The sequence below is a fragment of the Panulirus ornatus genome, chromosome 46, assembly GCF_036320965.1.
Source record: "Panulirus ornatus isolate Po-2019 chromosome 46, ASM3632096v1, whole genome shotgun sequence".
Classification (NCBI taxonomy): Eukaryota; Metazoa; Arthropoda; class Malacostraca; order Decapoda; family Palinuridae; genus Panulirus; species Panulirus ornatus.
Genome location: NC_092269.1, coordinates 37436636 through 37459943, shown reverse-complemented (window position 1 = coordinate 37459943; position 23308 = coordinate 37436636). Strand labels below are relative to the sequence as shown.

Below are 23308 nucleotides of genomic sequence, written 5' to 3'. Positions count from 1 at the left end.
CTCTTCAGCTGAGCAGGTTGCAAAGTGTTCCTTGCAGCTGCGGTCATGTTTACGTCAAAAGCTGGTATAGAAGTGGCTGACACACCTAGTAAGTAAAAGATTATGAAATTTACTGCATGTCTTCATGTAGACTAACTGGAAGTATTTAGTGCTAACATAAAAAGTTCATCTCTATCAGTTCTTGGGTACCATTGGAGGAGTCTTTTATCATACAGATACTGTATGTTGATAAGAGGGATATTGCATAAGTATGCCATATTTCATAAGTATATCATAGTTATGTACTGCATTCAATATTCCTTTGTTTATTGAAATTTTTAGAAATGTTACCAAATATTTTAATTATACACTTTACACATCATTTCTGCTTGTCCATTCTAAAATAGATTTGAAACATTCTGAAATTCAGGAAAGTCCAGGTCCCTAGCAGTCCACATTTTATAGGTTCTTCTGTATTACATAGAATTATTTACACTTTTTTTTTTCTAAGAATGACAAGTTTTCTGCCCTTTTTTTATGCATTTTCTGCTGCTTACTGGGATAGTTCTTGGAGAAGCTCTCGGACACACCATGATTTTGGTCTAGTTCTACATATTACTCCGTAAAGATACCAGTCTTTCATACATATTCATTGACCAACTCCTTTCAATTAGAGACTTTCTGATCATCTACACACGCTTTTCTTATTTAATTTCAGCCCCCCCCCCCCCCATTGCATGTCTAAATCACCTCTGTCATTTATGTCCATAATAACACATCTTCATATTATTTGTTATTCCATCCAGTTTCCTTATCAACATTCATGTGGAATATTTTTCTTGTTTGTTTGCATTGTGATAACCATTTTGTCATAACATATATTGTAGCCCATCATTTTAACAGATTCCAGTAATCTTTGTCTCACCCTATTATTTATCATTATACTTAATTGCTGTTTCCCACATCAGCGAGTTAGTGCCAGGAAACAGACGAAGAAAGGCCCATCCACTCATACACACACACACACACACACACACATATATATATATTTTTTGTTTTTCTTTTCAAACTATTCGCCATTTCCCGTGTTAGCAAGGTAGAGTTAAGAACAGAGGACTGGGCCTCTGAGGGAATATCCTCACCTGGCCCCCTTCTCTGTTCCTTCTTTTGGAAAATAAAAAAAAATAAAAACAAGAGGGGAGGATTTCCAGCCCCCGCTCCCTCCCCTTTTAGTCGCCTTCTACGACACGCAGGGAATATGTGGGAAGTATTCTTTCTCCCCTATCCCCAGGGATAGGAACAGAGAAGGGGGCCGGGTGAGGATGTTTCCTCAGAGGCCCAGTCCTCTGTTCTTAACGCTACCTCGCTGAGGTGGGAAATGGCGAATAGTATGAAAGAAAGAATATATATATATATATATATATATATATATATATATATATATCCCTGGGGATAGGGGTTTAAGAATACTTCCCACGTATTCCCTGCGTGTCGTAGAAGGCGACTAAAAGGGGAGGGAGCAGGGGGCTGGAATTCCTCCCCTCTCGTTTTTTTTTTTTAAATTTTCCAAAAGAAGGAACAGAGGGGGGCCAGGTGAGGATATTCCAAAAAAGGCCCAGTCCTCTGTTCTTAGCGCTACCTCGCTAATGCGGGAAATTGCGAATAGTTTAAAAAAAAAAGGAGGGTGAAAGGAGGGCAAGGAATAGATTGAATTGGAGCAATGTGGTATACCGGGGTTGACGTGCTGTCAGTGGATTGAATCAAGGCATGTGAAGCGTCTGGGGTAAACCATGGAAAGCTGTGTAGGTATGTATATTTGCGTGTGTGGACGTATGTATATACATGTGTATGGGGGTGGGTTGGGCCATTTCTTTCGTCTGTTTCCTTGCGCTACCTCGCAAACGCGGGAGACAGCGACAAAGCAAAAAAAAAATATATATATATATATATATATCCCTGGGGATAGGGGAGAAAGAATACTTCCCACGTATTCCCTGCGTGTCGTAGAAGGCGACTAAAAGGGGAGGGAGCGGGGGGCTGGAAATCCTCCCCTCTCAATTTTTTTTTAATTTTCCAAAAGAAGGAACAGAGAAGGGGGCCAGGTGAGGATATTCCCTCAGTGGCCCAGTTCTCTGTTCTTAACGCTACCTCGCTAACGCGGGAAATGGCGAATAGTTTGAAAAAAAAAATATATATATATATATATATATATATGTATTGCATTGTTGCTTTGTTGCTGTCTCCCGCATTAGTGAGGTAGCGCAAGGAAACAGACAAAAGAATGGCCCAACCCACCCACATACACATGTATATACATACACGTCCACACAAGCAAATATACATACCTATACATCTCAACGTATACATATATATACACACACAGACATGTACATATATACACATGTACATAATTCATACTGTCTGCCTTTATTCATTCCCATCGCCACCCCGCCACACATGAAATAACAACCCCCTCCCCCCTAATGTGTGTGAGGTAGCGCTAGGAAGGACATCAAAGGCTACATTCGTTCACACTCAGTCTCTAGCTGTCATGTAATGATGCACCAAAAACAGCTCCCTTTCCACATCCAGGCCCCACAGAACTTTTCATGGTTTACCCCAGACGCTTCACATGCCCTGGTTCAATCCATTGACAGCACGTCGACCACGTGGGTATACCACATCGTTCCAATTCACTCTAGTCCTTGCACGCCTTTCACTCTCCTGCATGTTCAGGCCCTGATCACTCAAAATCTTTTTCACTCCATCTTTCCACCTCCAATTTGGTCTCCCACTTCTCCTCGTTCCCTCCAACTCTGACACATATATCCTCTTGGTCAATCTTTCCTCACTCATTCTCTCCATGTGACCAAACCATTTCAAAACACCCTCTTCTGCTCTCTCAACCACACTCGTTTTATTACCACACATCTCTCTTACCCTATTATTACTTACTCGATCAAACTACCTCACTCCACATATTGTCTTCAAACATCTCATTTGCAACACATCCACCCTTTATTCTGATGAATTTTCAGGGAGCTTTGTGTCATGATATGTACTTGCATTTCAGTCATTCAAATTTTTGAACAAGATTTTAGATATATTTCTCTTTCCTCTTTTAAGCCTTTGACTTAGTAAGTGCAGTATCCTTTTTTTTCTTCTTTTTATCCCCTTACCGCTCAGACCTTGTCATTCATTCCTCTCATGTATAGTCAGACTGCAATCCTGCACAGGTGTAGGAACAACAGAGTAATTTGCATCATCAACTTGCTTTATGCTGTCAAAACATTTAAAACGTATCTTGTTGAACTTTGGTACATATGCTCCCTTTATAGTACTGTTGAACCTTATAGAATGATGAGAGGATTAAAGGAAGTTCTTATGTAACATGATAAAATCATATCTTAGACCCTCTTGAAATTGTCTTTTGTTAAGATGTGTTCTTTGGCTTTCCTTTTTTGTGTGGTGCTGATTTTCCTTTAGAATTGTTAATTTCTAAATGCATCTAAGCTTATATTAAGGATCCTGTAAAACTTCTCAAATTCAGATCTCTTATCAACATTTCCTTAGTGATTTAGGATTTAGCTTTCCAGATTGGATTTCACTGCTCACATAGACAGTCTCTTACTCTTTGTGACAGGCTGTAGTTTTACTCAAAGGAGCTGATACATTTTTACAATGCCTGATGTACAACCACTTGTAATTGTTTAAATATTTTTTTTGTTTCACTCAAATTTACTATTTGAGCTGTTTCAGAAATATTTGCTTTATTTTTTCAGCTTTGACAAAACACATAATCCGTGAAAAGGTTTGGTCATATATTGAAGAGCATGACCTAGCAGATTTTCCTCGTCCTGTTAAAAGCCGCATCCCTAACTTTAAGGTGAGTTGATAACATTAGTTGCATATGTTGATATCTCAGTTATATATTTTATTTGTATCCCTTTAGCCATTTCCTTCATTTGAATTGGGATTTCTCATACTGAACATGTAGCCACTGGTCTCATTATGTCTTTACTGCAGTATTTTGAAAGACGAGAATTAGACAGATGATAATTGGCACACTAGCCTGCTTTTTGCTTTAGTTACCAACTTCAGACATACAGTAAGAAACAATAGGAAATTTAGGTATACCTGTTTTCTAAAAAGTTAAATACTTTTCTTGAGTTTTAGACAGAATTTGGATTCCTTTATCAGCTGCACCAGATAAGGTAATCATTATCTTTAAAGGAAAAATAAGGAAGGAGAATAGACAAATACAGTTAACTGTGTTATGTTTGACATCTGTTATATTAGTGATTGAGGTGAAAGAATGCTGGTCAATTATTGAAGAAAGAGGTTTCCATTGGAAATTATCACATTCTTACCACTGTGCTCTTGTATTGCATTAAATTGTGTTTCAAGTTATAGATTTGAAGCATTTTCCTTTATGTAGCAACATAACTCTGGATAGGTTGGCTTTGTTTGCTCTGGTTATTGCTACCATGGGAGAAATAGAAGAGTGTCATCTTTAGAGTTAGTTTTCTGATAATTCATATTTACACAGCAACTTTTCTTGGTGGTGTGCCAACCATATTCCATCTCCATGTTACTCATCAGTAATGTGTGTATCCCATCCATCTGTCTTTTCACTTGACACTGTCCTGATGCTGTTGCCACTTACTCGCCACTTTTTTACTTGTCTCTGTCTTACTGGGCATTGGAATGTTTGTTATATCCTGGGTGAGGAGGATTGTAGAGGCAGTAATGCAGGTAGTGGGAGGAGCATCCTGGCTGGTGCATGGAGTTGCAAATGCATCCTTCAGCTTGAAAAATTTGTGGAGAGTGGGCCGGATAACTTTCTTTTCCTTTGCTGCATAGAGTTACTTACAACCCAACCCTGACTTGCCATGAAGGTGTCTTCACCTTTACTTTACCTTTCACCCTTCTCTTCTGTATATTTCAGCACAAAGATGGAATTTTTCATGCATTGCATCAAGAGGTGATGGCATGGCGTGCTCATTTGATCTTCAAGCCACATACTTGATTAATGCTCTATTGTCCTGCATAACAGTCTCTGATTCTAGTTAATCCAATAGCACTGGAACTGGATATAGTCTTAGCTTTTTGTTTTATTCTGGGAGGACACTTGACACAAGAATCCATAGTAGACATGAGAATTCCATATATGTGCTCAGCCTGTTGTTCTTTCACCACCCTCATGCCTCTTCAGTCGTCTGATTTCACCAAACAAGATCCTATTTTGTATTGCTTGTTCATACAAAGTGTGCTTAGTGAAGCACTTGAAGGTCTTTGCTCTCTTTCTGCACAGGATGGCTTTGTTTCTAAGGGAACTACAAAAATTGCTTTAGTTTGAAAGCCCAAATTTCATATATCACGAGAGGGTACATGTACAGGGGCACACAGGAATACAAGCTCAATGTAAAGAATGTGTTGTTGCATATCCTGTAAGGTTCTTGCAGGTTGCCATGCAGCTAGGATTTGTATTTGATTGCAGTGTGAATTTTTCGTCAAGCATACGTTGTGATATAAAATGTGTAAGAATTAGATGAATCAGTAATAGAAATTTCAGTTTCAATTAAGATTTGTCAAATTTGTTGTATGAATTACATTTACAACATATTTGTGAATATCAACATTTCAAACTGACTGCAAGTGTTACTGGGCTCCACCTGCTTGAAGTGACATGGAATAAAAATTCACCATTGGCAAGGATGTATTATTGGGAGTCGAGTCTCACCAAAGAACTTCTCTCTTCAAAGGAGCCCACATTTTTTTGCTACTGAAAGTAGCACACCCCTGTCTGCAGGAGCCTTTAGAAAGGTTCTGAGTAACACCAGGACTCTTTCATGCACATTTGTTGTGGTATAAGCTGGTGACTGAGTTTGGTAAAGTGTGTGAAAGAAGAAAGTTCAGAGTAAATGTGAATAAGAGCAAGGTAATTAGGTACAGTAGGGTTGAGGGTCAAGTCAGTTGGGAGGTAAGTTTGAATGGAGAAAAACTGGAGGAAGTAAAGTGTTTTAGATATCTGGGAGTGGATCTGGCAGCGGATGGAACCATGGAAGCGGAAGTGGATCATAGGGTGGGGGAGGGGGCGAAAATCCTGGGAGCCCTGAAGAATGTGTGGAAGTCGAGAACATTATCTCGGAAAGCAGAAATGGGTATGTTTGAAGGAATAGTGGTTCCAACAATGTTGTATAGTTGCGAGGCATGGGCTATGGATAGAGTTGTGCGCAGGAGGATGGATGTGCTGGAAATGAGATGTTTGAGGACAATGTGTGGTGAGAGGTGGTTTGATCGAGTAAGTAACGTAAGGGTAAGAGAGATGTGTGGAAATAAAAAGAGCGTGGTTGAGAGAGCAGAAGAGGGTGTTTTGAAATGGTTTGGGCACATGGAGAGAATGAGTGAGGAAAGATTGACCAAGAGGATATATGTGTCAGAGGTGGAGGGAACGAGGAGAAGTGGGAGACCAAATTGGAGGTGGAAAGATGGAGTGAAAAAGATTTTGTGTGATCGGGGCCTGAACATGCAGGAGGGTGAAAGGAGGGCAAGGTATAGAGTGAATTGGATCGATGTGGTATACCAGGGTTGACGTGCTGTCAGTGGATTGAATCAGGGCATGTGAAGCGTCTGGGGTAAACCATGGAAAGCTGTGTAGGTATGTATACTTGCGTGTGTGGACGTATGTATATACATGTGTATGGGGGTGGGTTGGGCCATTTCTTTCGTCTGTTTCCTTGCGCTACCTCACAAATGCGGGAGACTGCGGCAAAAAAAAAAGAAAAAAAAAGAATTTTAAATGAATAGATTGCATAATAATGGGTTACATAGGACTTTACATATGTGATAAGTTGGATGAGTTTAAGTATCTTGGAACTCGGATGTCAAGACAGTTCCCCTGAGATTTGAATACCAAGATTAGACTTTATGTACTTAAATGAGCAAATGATTGTGGCAAAAGAAGAATCTTATGTTTGATAATTTCATTGATTGGTAAAGTTGTTAATCTGAGTTTTCAGATTCTTCAGTAGTTAACGAAAAGATATGTTCTGCTTCCAGGGTGCTGGTGAGGCAGGTCTTCGAGTATGTGAGCTCCCGTACTTCAGTGCAGCACAGACCATTAAGGTGAACCCAGACAAACCTCAGGAAGAAGTGAGGTTCCGTACTCTGGAGGTAAGGTTTTATGTAAGGAATTGGTCAACTTGAACGTTTTAAAGCATCATATGATGATTATTCACATTATTGTAAAAGTAATTTTTTGCTGAGATGTAAGCTTTTAGCTGAGAAAATTAGACTGTGGGAAGTATTCTTTCTCCCCTATCCCCAGGGATAATGTGTGTATATATATATTATTTTTATTATACTTAATTGCTGTTTCCTGCATCAGCGAGGTAGTGCCAGGAAACAGACAAAAAATGGCCCATCCACTCGTATACATATACATACACATTGACAGCACGTCGACCCTGGTATATCACAAATTTTCCAATTCCCTCTGTTCCTTGCACGCCTTTCACCCTCCTGTATGTTCAGGCCCCAATCGCTCAAAATCTTTTTCACTCCACCCTTCCACCTCCAATTTGGTCTCCCACTTCTCCTTGTTCCCTCTACTTCTGACACATATATCCTCTTTGTCAATCTTTCCTCCCTCAATCTCTCACTATGCTCTCTCAACTGCACTCTTTATTTTCACATCTCTCATACCCTTTCATCACTCACTGTCAAACCACCTCACACCACATATTGTCCTCAGACATTTCTTTTCCAACTTATCCACCCTCCTCCATACAGCCCTCTCTATACCCCATGCCTTGCAACATATAACTATTCCTTCAAATATACCCATTTTTGCTCTTCGAGATAATTTTCTCTCCTTCCCCACATTAATTTTAAGAAATGATAATTATAACTTTGCTCACTCTTGAAACAATGGCATTTCAGAGTCGTTGCCCTCTACTTTGTTGAAATGATAACCAAACCACAGTGAAGATTATTAAAGCAAGTATTTCAAAGTTGCCTTTGGGTCTAAGACACTTAAAGTGAGTAAAGATTGCCAGAAACCTACTTGGTGAGGATTCTGTACATGCCTTTACATTTTCATGGAAAGAAGAGATGTATATGATAAAGGTTAGATGACATATGAAACTGAAATGGGAGAGATCAACTTTTATGAGATTAATGGGAACAGTTTATCTTAAACCTTGTGAGTTTCATGTATTGAGAAAAAGTGACTGACTGAAAAAGGTATTGGGAATTTGATGTTGATATAGAGAATGTACTGAAAGTAAGTACAAGAATGAAATGTTTGTTCAGTGCTAAAATACTTATGACGTTCTTTATTTTCAAATACTTCAGGGAAACATAATGCTTCTTATATGTATCTTGTGGTATCCTTTGTTCTTTTCACACATTTACATATCTGGTTTAAGTAAGAAAGTAATCACTGTGTTAGGTAAAGTTGCATACAGAATTCTGTAGTTTGTTTCAGATAATGCTGATATGCCTTTTGTACTAGCACTCTGATGATGGTATATTTTTGAAATTAGGAAAAGATTTTGAACGTACTTTCATGTTGTGTATGGTAGAATAGACATTTCATTACCTCTTTCAAAATATATTAGTGCCTTCATTTTTGTCTCTTTTTTTTAGTATATTTAAATTCATTTTCTTCAACATTGTAGAGAGGAAAATCACTAAAAGTTTAAAATTGTCTTTGCATCACTTCAAGGCTGGGAAAGTACTGCTTGTTCCCACACCTCGTCTACGTAGTGGCCTTTTTAACCGCATGGATGGGTATGCATCAGAAAGCAAAGAAAAGCTTAGAATCATGGCACAGACAGAAGGAATGAAGAAATTCTCAAAGCCTGTGGGTCTAGAAATGAACATAAATGTGGATCTAATTGTTATTGGCTCAGTGGCTGTGTCACGCACAGGTAAGTTTTTTATATTTTGTGTTTATCTGTCTGGTTTTTTGCTTTATTTTTATTTGTAAATATATATTTCAATATATATAATATTTATAGAATAGATGTTATTTATTCACAAAATTATGTAAGAGTGTGGTATGAGAATAAATTGATAGATAGCCAAAAGATCTACATGTATGTATGATATAGAAGGAGGCAAATTAGCTTGATAGTTGTTAAAATCTGTAAGAGAGGTAAAATATTTTAAATTACCTATGATGAATTAAGTAACTAAAGAGAGATAGTTTTAGTGGTGTATGAGTGTCTTCAAGTAGGATGTAAGAGGACCAAGAATGAGACCAAGAATTTTTTCAAAATTTCTCATGGGTTGTCATATTGTCTCACGTTGTAAAGGTGCTGAATAATTTTTCTGTGGGTTTACTTAGAATTGTGATGGAGTATGCCAAGAGATGTACTTGATGTTCTTGAATGAAGCTAGGATTTTGATTAATGGGGTAATAGAGAGAGAGAGAGTGTGGTTATATAAGATTGGGATATGTAAAAAGTATGGATTGGACAAGAAAGAGAATACCAGAATGAGATATGAAACTAGAAATTAGAAAGGAGTGAAGAATGGATTTTTTTAATAAGTGATCATTTCTCCTCTTTAGTGAGATAGCATCAGGAACAGATGACAGATGATAAGTAGCAAGATAGTAAGGTAGCAGTAAGACACAGCTGCTAATCAGGATTTAATTAAGTAGCAGTGAGACACAGGCTGCTAATCAGGATGTATTTCTTACTGTTAAGAACTATCATGAGTGTAAGTCGTTGGTAGGCAGCCACTGACCAGGGAGATATATTATCAGTACCACCCGCCTAGCTATCATGAGGATTTAGTGACTGCTGTATAGTGAGTCAACACTTGAGTGGCTGTCAAGTTGCACTCGTGTGACCCAGGTAGCTGTCTTTTCTTTTTGCCTCATCCCCATATGGACTACTGGCATTCTGACCACAATCATACAATCTCTTTGTCATGCATAACACTTGACAACACTGAACTCACGCAGCTCATTCTTCATAACTCTAGCTTTTCCTGGAGTGGGCACTATACGTTAGCCCTGCCTTTTGGCAGAATGGTAGGAGCAGTAGATAGAAGTAGTAGGTAGGAACATTAAGGCAGAGCATTAGGTAGAAACACTTGGTAGAAGTATATGTAGAAGTAGTCAGTAGGAACATTAGGTAGGAGCCTCTGCAAACACTGCACTAGAGTTGCTCTCTGCCAGTGACCTGTTAAGGGTGAGGCACTGAAGGCTAAAAATTGGCACTGGAGTTTTCTTGTTGTGGAGACACTGTTGCCATGGCTACCCTCTTGAGGGAGTTCTGGTTAGAACAGGCATCAGAGTTATAGATAGATAAATAATTAAGAATTAGATCCTAATTAGCTGCTGGTCTCATCCCTAACTTTCTCAGTTCTATATGTCAGAATGAACAATGATCATAATAAGCAGCCTCTTTTGTTCACATTCACTCTTTAGTTTTCATGCATAATGCACTAAAACCAAGAGCCCCATGTCCACAACCAGGTTCCACAGACTACTTTGGCTTCCTTTGACCATTTCATATGCCTTAGTTCAGCCTATTGACAGCACGTCACTCCTTAAGTGTTTTAAAGAATAGGAAGAATGTTTGCAGGAAGGATGATCAAGGTTAAAGGATTGGAAGACATTTGAGGTATATGACAGTACATAATGAAGGAGAATATGGTTGAAAATGTATTATGGAAGAATTTTGTAATTAAACAGGAATGGAGATGATTGGAGAAGTCAGTGTATGCTCTGCACTGTCAAGTACTTGGAGTTTTAGATAAAGATATGAGTAGATGTGGCCAGACTTTTATCCAGAATTGCAATTAAGCTCATTGTATTTATGAAGTCAAACCACATTATTATATAGGTAGTTGTACTATTGTATTTTAAAGGACAGTTGTTTTATTACTGTTATGAGTGTTCAAATCTTTTGTGTGATAAAGTAGAATATGCATATTTTTAAAAAATATTGATGACGAATTATTGTTACTAATTTGTATTCATTTGATGGATTACAAACACTAACACGTAGGAACATAAGGCTGAAGCATTAGTAAAAGTAATAGATAGGGACATTAGGTAGGAGCATTAGGTGTAAGTAGTAGGTTGGAACATGAGCTAAACACCTAAGGTAGAAGTAGTCAGGAGGAACATTAAGTAGGGGCCTCAGGAAACACTGTGCTAGAATTGCCTTCCGCCATTGGCATAATAAGCACACTGGAGTTCACCAGCTGTGGACAATCTTTTGCCTTAGCCAAACCCTTGAGAGAGTTGTTGGAGAGAAAGGGCATTTGGGATATAGATAGATAGATAGATAGTTGTTTCACCAAATAAGTTTGACATTGTAAGTGAAAGATTCAAGTGGTGAAGATCATAAGTTGTTGAATGATTTGTGCATTACATGTTTAATGTGGATTAAGAAGAAAGTTGTCATTACGTGTAATGAGAACTTATAATTCTACATTACTCTTACGTAGGTTTTCCTTTTAAGTACAGCGAATGTAAACTTCACTCTTGGGTTGTCTTCTAGGATGGAGAATTGGTAAAGGTGAAGGTTTTGCTGACTTAGAGTATGCCATGATGAGGACAGTGAAAGCAGTCCATGACTTCACTCCTGTTGTTACTACTGTTCATGATTGTCAGGTATGTTTTAAGTTTTTATGATTTATTATTTGAAGCAACAAGTATTTTCAGAGAGAGAGCTAAAGATGATTATTGATAGGTCATAGATTAGAAGGATGAAGCACTGGAGGCTTTTGGGTATGAGAGTTTAAAAACTTTAAGGGAACAAGAGGCATGCATGGGATAGAATGAACTGGATTGATGTGATATGTAGGGAGTGACATGCTGTCTTTGGGCTGCAATAGGGCATATGAGACAGTCAAAATAAACCGTGGAGTAGGCTTTGAAACCTGACCGTAGATTTTTGTCTCCTTTGTCATCAGCTGATGGCTAGTAGTTGATGGGGCTGGCAGGAAAGGATGGGTTTGTGGCTGTCACACCATTCTTCTGGTCCAGCCTTTCTCCCACTATTTGCCTTGGTTAGCCACAGCAGTGTACATGTACTGGAGAAGGATGGCAGCTTGAAATTCATTAGCTCTTTGCTGTTATCTTTTTTATATATCAAGTCTCTGATCTGTAATAATTTATTTGGCTATTAGACTTGCAGAGTCATAAGTCAGAGTGGCAGTGACTTCTTTGTTTTGTCTCCCACTTTTCTTTCTCCTCACCACCCTGTTTTTGTTTACTTTTATTTCATGGGGTGTTTCTTAAACTTTTTGAAGTAGAACCCTAAGTGTATGGACCCTGAGGAATAGGACATACCTGTGAGTACTCACACTAAGATTTTTCCAAAAATGCTGGGGTGTCTTGTGGTTCTCTTTGCAAATCTTGCTCAATGAGTAATACTATATCTTGCCTCTGCCATGCACAATACATAACTGTCTATCAGAGACTGACCTTAAATCACATAGCTAGTCCTCTATTAAATGTTTCTTATTTCTCCTGGCATCACATTTAATAATCTTTCAACTTTCTGCTGGACCTTCCTATATCTTTTTTCTACTTGTTTTTGGCATATTTCTAGGTATTATTGCAGACTTGATATTTCTGCATTTTTGTTACATAGATGTTTCTGGATAAGGTAAATTATTCTTGATGCCTTTATTGTGCCGTGATATATAAAGATTATCACATATCTTTACCTTGTTCTTTTTAGGCTGTAAAGTTTGAGTTCTTTCACCCTCTTTTGCTGGTTTATGTGTTCCAGACCATCAGTATTATTGTGAAGTGTTTCAAAATTTCTCCAGTCTGTTTGACTAGGGACTATAATTTGCAGCTGTATTCAGTTTTGCTTTGTGTGTACACACTCAGCATTTTTATCATTAGGTTTCTGTTACGCTGTGAAAGCTTTCATTACCATACCACTCATTATTTAGCTTAATAGTATTATCATAAATATGTTTCTTGAATTCAGTTTTCTCGTTCATGATAACTCCCATGTTCCTTGTGATAGGATTGAAAGAATACTGCCCATGTATCTCCATTGTATCATGCAAGGGAAGTAAGGGACTGTAGCAGTGGCCTGTTAAGGACAAGCAAGTAAAGGTTAAGAAGCATCACTGTAGTTCACCAGTTATGGATACTCTTTTACCTTGGGCACCTCCTTGAGGGTGTTAGAGATATTGATAGATAAATAGATGTGCTGTTACTGGGCTGAACCAGAGCTTATAAAGCAGCCAGGGGTAACCATGGAAAGGTCTGTGGGGCCTGGTTGTGGATAGGGAGCTGTGGTTTTGTTGCTTTACACATGACAGCTAAAGAATAGATGTGAACAAATGTGGCTTTTTCTTCGTCTGTTCCTGGCACTACCTCATTAGCACTGGAAACAGCAAACAAGTATGAAGAGAAAAATTATTTATTTGTTTTGTTGCTTATACTTAATGTTTAAAATCCACCACAAAAGAGATGTATGCTGGTAATAAGCATGCTGCAGTGAAAGGGTTGATTCCAATTCCAGTTCCATGGGATGGACCATGTACATACAGCCTCTCAAATTACTAATAAACATTGTCGACCCATGCCTAATGTGTTAGTGTGAGACATAAGGGTGAATAATGATACTGATATGTGAAAGATATGTGAAGATACATTGTGAAAGATGTAAATATAGCTGTATATGAAGACAAGGAATTTGTGGAAAATTTACATTGGCCATTGTTATCTTTAGATTACTCAATATTCTCTATTTTTAGGTTTTTGATGAACTCCCTGACCGTCTCTTTGGCCCTCATGATGTTCCAGTTGATTATATTGTCACTCCATCTGAGGTGATACAAGTGAACCACAAGCTACCAAAGCCAGAAGGCATCTACTGGCATCTTTTAACTCCAGAGAAATTCCAACAGATTCCCATTCTGAGGGTGCTGCGTGACCAGGAGCATGAGTATGTATTGGATATAATACCACATACTCTGGAACCTTTTCCTCCTTTTGTGATAGGATACTTAGCTTTTTGTACTTCAGGTAGCCTTGGAATAGCCTTAGAGGCTTGGCTGTGGATGTTAGTCTTTGGTTTCAATACATTATACATGACTGCTTGAGACTGGATGTGTATGAACAAGCTCATAATTTCTTTTGGATATATGTGACTAAGGCCATTACACTACCTCACAAAATTGGGAAAGTCAGCTAGGTTTAAAGAGGAAAGATTAGGTACTAGAAAATGTTTCAGTACATCTTTGGTACTGACAGTAATTTTCAATTATGAAAAACAAGCTTTTCCAATTTTGATTACTTTATGCCAACTTTAGAAAAGATATCACAGGGTACCATTTATTGTTTTGCCATCTTTATCATTGTTATTACAGAACAACCCAACCCTTGAACTCTTCTTAATAGGGCTTTTGCAGCATCAAGGCTACACTCCACATTGCAGGGAAATGATAATCTTGTAGAGGAGAAGGCTCTTGACATGACTGTACTCTCCATCGATTGCATGTGATACAGCCTTGCTGAAATGTCTTCTTACTTGAAGTGTAACTACAAGCAGATGAGTCCAGTAACACTTATATGATTCATTAATGATGATTACTCCAGGACCTCTTTCAAAGAAAGTAGTTACCTGAAGTTACTCAGTATGTGCTTCAGAAGGCTCCTGCAGCCCAAGAGTGCACTGTTTCCAGTAGCAGGGAAATGTGGACTCCTTTGGAGTAAGAAGTTTTGACAAGACTGTACTTCCACTGATACAGCCTTTGCCAAAGGTGACTTTTCACTTGTAATGTACCTTCACATTGGTGGAGTCCACCAACACCTTCACACACACACACACACACACACACACTATTAACTTCTGGAGGTGAGGATGAAGATCAGTAGAGGTTTTCAGAAAAGAGGAAACATTGTGGATGAGAAGAGTGGTGAGAGTAAGTTGAGCTCGGAAAAGAGGCTTATGTGAAGAAACACCAAGAGAAATGAAGTGTAGAATGACAAAAGGTGAGAGTAAATGAAGCAAGGGGAGTTGGGAATATTTAGGGAAGCTGTGCTGGCATGTGCGAGAGTTGTATGGAGCATGTGAAAGGTAAGAGATGGGCAAATTATAAAGGATAGTGAGTGGTAGGATGAAAAGAAAGACATATGGTGCAGTGAAAGGTGCTACAAATATAGGGTTTACATGGAAGGATGCTAAATATAATGAGTTTTTTCTTTTTTGGAAATTGAGGGTTTTTTTTAGGGGGAAGGGAGGAGGGTGAGGTGTGCATCAAAGATTTGTGATGTTGACCTATCTGTTTAATGTGCTTATGATGTGGTATGGAAGGTTGCAAGGGCTTTGGAGTGAAGACTGGCTTTGCTGTATGCTGGAGTTGGGGAGAGTAATGAGGTAAAGCAGTTGTTGTATGTATATGACACAGCTCTGTTAAAAGACTCCAGAAGCTAGTAGTAGAGTTTAGGAGGGTATGTAGGAGGAATTTGGAAGTTGATGTAAATAGAAGTATGGTAATGAAGTCTAGTGGCTGAGGGTCACAGTAAGTTGGAATTAAGTTACTTGGAAGTGGTGTACTTTTAGGTACGTGGGAGTGGATGTAGCTGCAGATAGAAGCAGAAGGACCAGAGTAAATCTCTGGGTTTAAGATTTTGGGAAAGAAGGGAGTATGTGGAAGGGAAGGTGTGTGTCCTTAAGGGCAAAGATGTATATATTTGGAGGTATAATTTTCCCAACCATAGTGTTGTATAGATACGAGTTTTAGGTCTTGGATGCAGAAGAAGGAAAGAGCATGGATATGCTGGATGTTGAATATGTGAGGGCAGTATGTAGTATGAGGGAAGTTGATTTTATAAGAAATGACATTTTTAGAGTGTGGTGTGGTGGTGAGTGAGCATAAGGGAGTACTTACATTTAAGTACCTATGGAAAGCTTTTGGCCAGGGGCAGGATTAACACACAGTGCTTCCCATGTATCCTTATTTCACAATAGTTTTTCATTTCTGGTGCAGTACAAATTATTTATCTTGGGTTCATTCGGAAAAATTTGTAACCAATTTGTTCAATCTTCTTTCAAAGGTTTCACTGCTTGCTTGTTTTTAATTCACTGGGCAAGAATTTGAAGTCTCTTCGTCTTTCATGCTGGGTTTTCACATATTTTCATTTGGTGTCTTGTTTTACTATTCTATAGTATTTTTTAGATTTTATTTCTGTATCTTCCTATTTATGAAGTTTTGATTAGAATATTTTCTTTAATTCTTTCTCTCACTCGTACCATGCATGGATTGTCATACATCTTTCTCATTTTCTTTCAAGAATGAATATGGCAGTTTCTTTCAGTCTTTCATGATAATTCATTTGTTTCTGTTCCTTGGTTTCAGTAGTGAAGGTATTTGAATTACTTCCACCTTATACATGGCATTGTATGTAGGTTATACATGGCTTTATTAATTTGTGTTTCTTATATATATACATTGAACATTTTCATCATCAGGTTACTTTTAGGGTGTAAATTCCTGATTATTAATCATTCCCCTTCATTCATATTGACTTCAAATCTTCATTTGTGATGATTCATAGATTTTTGACATTTTATTTACTTTCCTTTTTTTTTCGATAATGGATTCTTGTAAGATGTCACCATGTTGTTCCCTGTTCTCTCTGTTTAGAATTTCGTTCGATGACTTCATCAAGTTATCCTTTACCCATTTAGATATTATGTTAAATCTTTATGTTTGTTCTCATTGTCTTATTGTCTTATAGTTTTACTTACTCTGGTTTTATCTCCAAAGCATGTGGCTACAGTATACTTTCTTTTACTCCTATGTCCATGTTTGTTATCTCTGTTTGAATTGGATTGAAGTGTGTGACTCTCATAAGAAAACATCTTCGTTGGAAATAGTTCCGTGGGCCACCACTTTGATTTTTCTTTCCTGGAAATTCCTTGTTCAGAGAAGATAGAAGGTTGAGGTACATGAGACATTGAGTTACAGTATTAGAGGCTGAATATTCAAAGGAGCAATAGGTGTGCATTGCATTGAATAGAAAGAATTCAATCAGTGAGATATATTGTGAGGCAACATGCTATGATAGCTGTAGTAAGGCCTATGAAGTGGTTGAGGTAGACTATAGAGTATTGAAGTCTGTGAAACTTGGATGTGGATGATAGACACTGGTTTTAGTTTATTACACCTGACAGCTAGAAACAGTACATGCAAAGTAGGCTATACAGCGAGAGACTGAATACTTGTAAAGTGGGCTATTGTTCATACAATCCCACTGTTATATTATGAAAATGGGGAAGACAGTTATGTGTTGAAAAAAGAAAAGCTTTTGGTTAGCTATACTTTCTACTGATACACTCATACTAAATTTATTTCTACAGTTTATAGTAGACCAAGATGTTAGATGCTTTACATAGTATATTGTTAAATCTGTATAAACTTTAGTCAGAAATCATGATTTTATGCAGCATTACAATATAAAATTTGTGTGGGAATATGAGGAGCATTGTGTTAAAAAGATTGGAGGCCTTTTCTTTATCAGTGTAGTTGTGATTGTGACTTACATTTGTTTTCTGTTTTTAGTATCTTGGATAGTTCTGAACTGTGGAAATGGTGTTATATGTGATATGGCAGAATAGGGCAAGGATTAAGAGGTTGCGATGTTGTGCTAGATCTCAGTGACCACTGATAAGGATGAATATGGCAAGGAATTAAGAGGTTGCAGTGATGCACTAATTCTCAGTGGCCACTGATAATGTTAAATGTGGCAAGGGATGAAGATGTTTATCTCAGTTTTTTGAAGGACTTGAATAACATCCAACTTGCTTTCTTGTTTTTTGAAGTCTTGATGACAACTACTGCATATATGTCAAAGGTGTTTTTCTTCAGTGCAGGAAAAGATGTGACCTTGGCAGAAGGAGTTGATCTGCCATCTGTGGAAGAACTTAGGGCTTATGGCCGTGGACGTGGTGGTTCCTTTGGGGTCCGTGGGGCACGCTTTGGTGGCAGAGGTAGAGGAGCTGGTCGAGGAAGAGGTAGATATGCATCAGAAGGTGATGAGAACAAAGCACAAAAGAATATCCAGGTGAGAGGACTATCAGTTGAAATGTTCGTTGACAAGAGAATAAGCAGTTTAGAGGACAAGCAATTGAGATGATCATTCAGCACAATTTGTGTGTAATTTTTTTTTTCTCCAAAGGTACAATGTAGAAAGCTCCAGATTTAGATAACTGATTAGATGCAAACTGAATTAATGTTTAGATGCAGAGTCTGGGGGACCACATGTGTTTTTATGCACTACTTGTGAGAACTTAAGGAACAAGATTGATGTGTAAAAGGGCAGGATTAACATCATTATTTTTTGATCTTATTAAAATAGAGTTGCCTTGACCTTAACATTCAGAAGATGAGAGTCATGCTTGGGACAGAGCAAATTAAAGCAATGTGGTATTTTGGGGTGACTTACTATCAGTGTGTTGAACCATGTTACATGAAATTAGAGATCATGAAATTGGTTTTCTAGGACTGGTTTTGATGTGTCATACATGACAGATAGAGAGTGGATGTGAAGAAATGAGACCATCAGTTTATCTGTAACTGAGCTGTGTCATTCAAACAGGAAACTACAAACAAGAATTTTAAAAATAAAGACTTGGTAAAGAACACTGTCGATGTAGGAACTGTAAGGGATTATATTTAGCATACAAAAAGTTATATGCATGTTTATGAAAATCAGTTGTTCAGATACCCTTTTATGAAATGTGACATAGACATACAGGAGTTCTGGAAAGATATGATTAAAAGCACAGCATATGTGAATTATCCCTTCAGATTCTTGAATTGCTGCTCAGTGGTTCTGAAGACAAAAGAGATTACATATGCTGATTTTCCACAACACATCTGTCTTAAGCAGGTTTTATTTCTATATAGTAATGTAGTGAGCGATTTGGGCCTGAACATACAGGAGGGTGAGAGACGTGGAAGGAATAGAGTGAATTGGAACAATTTGGTATACTGGGGTCGATGTGCTGTTAGTGGACTGAACCAGGGCATATGAAATGTCAGCGGTGAACCATGGAAGGGTTTTTCAGGCCAGGATATGGATAGGGAGCTGTGATTTTGGTTCATTACACATGACAGCTAGAGACAGAGTGTGAATGAATGTGGCCTTTTTTGTTTCTTTTCGTGTTGCTACCTCGCTGAAGCAGGAGGCAGCGATGCTGTTTCCTGTGAGGTGGGGTAGTGCCAGGAATGGATGAAGGCAAGCAAGTATGAAAAATTACATGTGTATATATGTATATGTCTGTGTATGTATATGTTGACATGTATATGTATGTATATGTGCGTGTATGGACATATATACATATATATACATATGAGTGGATAGGCCATTCTTCGTCTGTTTCCTGGCACTACCTCATTGACATGGGAAATGGTGATCAATTGTGATAAATGAATGAATAATAGTAAGCGAAGTATGTTAGAGCAAATAGAGCAAAACGTAGTGTGCTGAAATGTTTTTGACACGGAATAGATAAGTGAGGTGAGACTGATGGAGAGTATGTACATATCAGAAGTAAAGGGAACAAGGAGGTGGGGAAGACCTAGGACAAGATGGAATGATGGGGTGAAAGATACTTTGAGTCATAAGGGCTTGAAGATGCAGGAGGTTGTAAGGTACACATGGGTTAGAGGAAATTGAAATGGTGTTGTCATTGGCCGAACCAGGTAAATGAAGCTGTCGGAGGACACCATAGAAAGGTCTGAGGGGCTTGGCTATGGAGAGGAGTCTCTGGCTTTGGTCCATTATACATGACTGCTTTAGAGTGAATGTAAACAGGTTAGAGTTCTGTTTCTCTGTTCCTGGTGCTACCTTTGTATGTGGGAAATGTTGAACAAGTATGAAAAAACTTCATTTCACATTAATGAGAACTATCCTCTAATACTGTAAAAGAGGGGGTTCTTAAGGAAGTATTAGCATAAGAATGTGGTGTTTTCCATGTTGTTAAATGGGCTGAATGAGGGTGTGCAAAGTGGTCAGGGAACCATGAAAGGTCAGTGGGGCATTATTGCAGATGGGGCCTTGGTTTCATTTCATAATAGATGACAACATGAAACTGGATGTGTGCAAAGGAGGCCATTTCTTTGTCTGTTCCTAGCCCTACCTCACTGACACAGGAAATGGCAAATATATATATATGAACAGATTCGTAGGTAAGGAAAATATTGCATAAAAACATTGAATCACAATATGTGATTTCAAATGTAATGGAGATTTTGCATCCGGAGATTTTTTCCTGAAAATGCCATTTATATATCCTTAAAAATAGATTTTGTTAATAGAATGTGAATGAATGTGTAGAGCTTAGAACAACTGCCCTATGGTAATTGTGTTAATAGAATGTGAATGAAAATGTAGAGCATGGAACAAGTGCCATATGATTACAAAGGTGACAGACAATGTGCAGACTAATTAAGCCTCTAATGTATCCAATAAAAAGTAAAAAAAAAATCCGTCTAAAAGCGAGTATTGTTCACTATATAGCTACACAGTGTATGTTTTCTATTGGAGTCATCTTCTAAGATGCTTTAGGAATTTTTAAGTTGCCATTATCCTTGATAGATCTGTGGTATTTTTGACTTGAAGATTATTTTATGTGAAGTAGCAAGTTGCCTACAGGTGAGCTATTCCTGTGTGCCTTGAACCATGTTTCTGTGATTTCAGAAGGCTTTAGAAACTGTATGTGTTTAGAGTATAGCTACTGTTTTCCCTCATGATAGGAAGACCAGCATTTGATTGTTTGTGGTTTAAGCATTTCTAGTGGGTATTTGACTAATTGTGGAAACAGCCAGTAGTTCAGCTAGTTGCTTATGGTTAGGTTATATACATCACTCTCTTTTGAATGTGAATGTGAAGAAAGTGTACAGTATAAATGAAACATATTCATTAATATAAAACAATAAGTAGTTGAAGAAAGAAATAGAATTGTCACATTCTGTGTGAGATTCAGAAACATGTATTTAACTATGTACTGTACTACCTTAAGGAGACTCCTTGGTTTGTTTTGGTGCAGTGCACTAAGAATATGGGTCTTCATGCTGAGCTGATGTTTATTAGTATTCTTTTTTGTGGTGCAATCAGAGGTCATGACTTATTCACATTTCAGGAGAGCAAGTTGATCATCTTTGATGTGTTGTACTTTATGCTTTTTGATCACCTCTTACTATGATAGATTGTGAAATTTTAAAAATCAGCCTTTGCATAAAAATTTGAGCAACAGTAACAAGACCAAGTACTTACACTTGGATTAGTTATTACCATTTCTGTTTTCATTTAGTTTCACAGTTTTTTATGATTTTCATTGTAAGGGTATTCAATAAAGAGGTTGTACTTAAAAGGTACATTCATTGGTTGTGTGAACTAGGTTTGATTCTAAAGTCATACTATTAGGGTTTGTGATATGTTATTTGAAAATGTGTGTCCAGACTTGATTTCATTGTTTATATCATATAAATGTAGCCAACTTCTCTCACCTGATAGGGATTTCATCTTTTGAAAGCAAAGTACTGCTTATATAGATATTAGATATTCAAGACATTGTAATATGTTAAAACTTTAGATTGCTTCTTCACAAGGTCACCATAAATGTGAGCAAGAAGAACCGAATTGTAAGGAGGACTGTAGAGGCCACCAATGAACCTGATCGTTTGGGATCTGCTGACTTAGACGATGAGGATCAGGAATTGATTAGAGCTAGCAAGTTGCAGCGTTCTAAAAAACCTCGCCTTCCAGTAACTTATGCAGTGTTCCTTGGCAAAGTTCCTCCAGCTTGTAGGTAGTTAATATGTACTTTTGTTCATTTATGAAGACATGGATGTTTTATTTATGTAAAAATGGCATTTGTGTTGATAACTGTCTTTTTATAGTAGGTCATTTTTCAACAGGGTGGTTCTTGAAAAACTTTCTCCTAAGATTGAGTTCTAAGAATTTTTATGGAGATTCATTGTGGAAGATACCTGTTTTGTAATCTATTCTGATATTAGAATATTTATGCAGTTAGATTCACTGTTGAAGACACCAATATTAAAATCTTCTCTTATAGTATAACTTCATATGTTAAATTTACTATACCGACATCACTCAACACATTTCGTCATACTCTTCCCATCCATTTCTTCCCTGTGTTCTCAAAACATTTTTATGTATTAGGTACTTCCTGCATGGCCTTGTCTGTTCATTTGATTTTCTTTCACACACGCACACACACTCTTGCATCTGTATTTTATATTTTCCCCATTGTTCAAATATAATAACTTGATAGAATTTTTTCTTTTTTGAGTTGCTGAATTGTGATTAACAGAGTTTGCTCATTCCAGAGTTAAAGAACTAAAAGATGCGCTACAGAGTCGTGACGTCAGACCTATTGACATCTCATGGCGTGGTCGCAATGGATTTGCTTTCTTGCGTTTCACAGGTCCTGCTGAGGACTGTGATAATGTTTTGTCACGGCTGGAAGGACTAACTCTTCAAGAGCAGCCAGTAGTAGTTGAGCGAGCTAAGGACAAGGTTGTTGGCAAGGAAACTGATGAAGATGGCAAAGATCGGGTAAGTTTAAAGGTTAATCCCAGCTTATGTGGATGTCATTGATTTCCTGTGCGTGTGTGTGTACTGCATGTCATAGAAGGCAACTGAAAGGAGAGGGAGGAAATCCTCCCTTTCAGTTTTTAATTTTCCAAAAGAAGGAACAGAGAAGGGGGCCAAGTGAAGAAATTTCCTCTAAGGCTCAGTCCTTTGTTCTTAATACTTACTTGCTAGTGCGGGAAGGGGCGAATATGTATGATATATATATTTATTTATTTATTTATTTATTTTGCTTTGTCGCTGTCTCCCGCGTTTGCGAGGTAGCGCAAGGAAACAGACGAAAGAAATGGCCCAACCCACCCCCATACACATGTATATACATACACGTCCACACACGCAAATATACATACCTATACATCTCAGTGTACACATATATATACACACACAGACATATACATATATACCCATGCACACAATTCACACTGTCTGCCTTTATTCATTCCCATCGCCACCTCGCCACACATGGAATACCATCCTCCTCCCCCCCTCATGTGTGCGAGGTAGCGCTAGGAAAAGACAACAAACGCCCCATTCGTTCACACTCAGTCTCTAGCTGTCATGCAATAATGCCCGAAACCACAGCTCCCTTTCCACATCCAGGCCCCACAGAACTTTCCATGGTTTACCCCAGACACTTCACATGCCGTGGTTCAATCCATTGACAGTATGTCGACCCCGGTATACTACATCGTTCCAATTCACTCT

General features: G+C 38.0%; 1 protein-coding gene across 2 annotated transcripts in view; it reads left to right on the top strand.

The window, feature by feature from the left end:
- The window catches only part of lost (methenyltetrahydrofolate synthase domain-containing protein lost), a 44588-nt gene that overhangs the window by 2835 nt on the left and 18445 nt on the right, over nt 1–23308 (top strand). For both annotated transcript variants that reach the window (XM_071689122.1, XM_071689123.1), the window contains exons 2-10: nt 9–88; nt 3762–3865; nt 7042–7155; nt 8711–8915; nt 11508–11620; nt 13732–13922; nt 17851–18046; nt 21598–21797; nt 22339–22567. In XM_071689122.1, coding sequence (XP_071545223.1) covers nt 46–88; nt 3762–3865; nt 7042–7155; nt 8711–8915; nt 11508–11620; nt 13732–13922; nt 17851–18046; nt 21598–21797; nt 22339–22567 — 1395 coding nt within the window. In that variant the 5' untranslated portion in view covers nt 9–45. The remainder of the gene's footprint in view (nt 1–8; nt 89–3761; nt 3866–7041; nt 7156–8710; nt 8916–11507; nt 11621–13731; nt 13923–17850; nt 18047–21597; nt 21798–22338; nt 22568–23308) is intronic.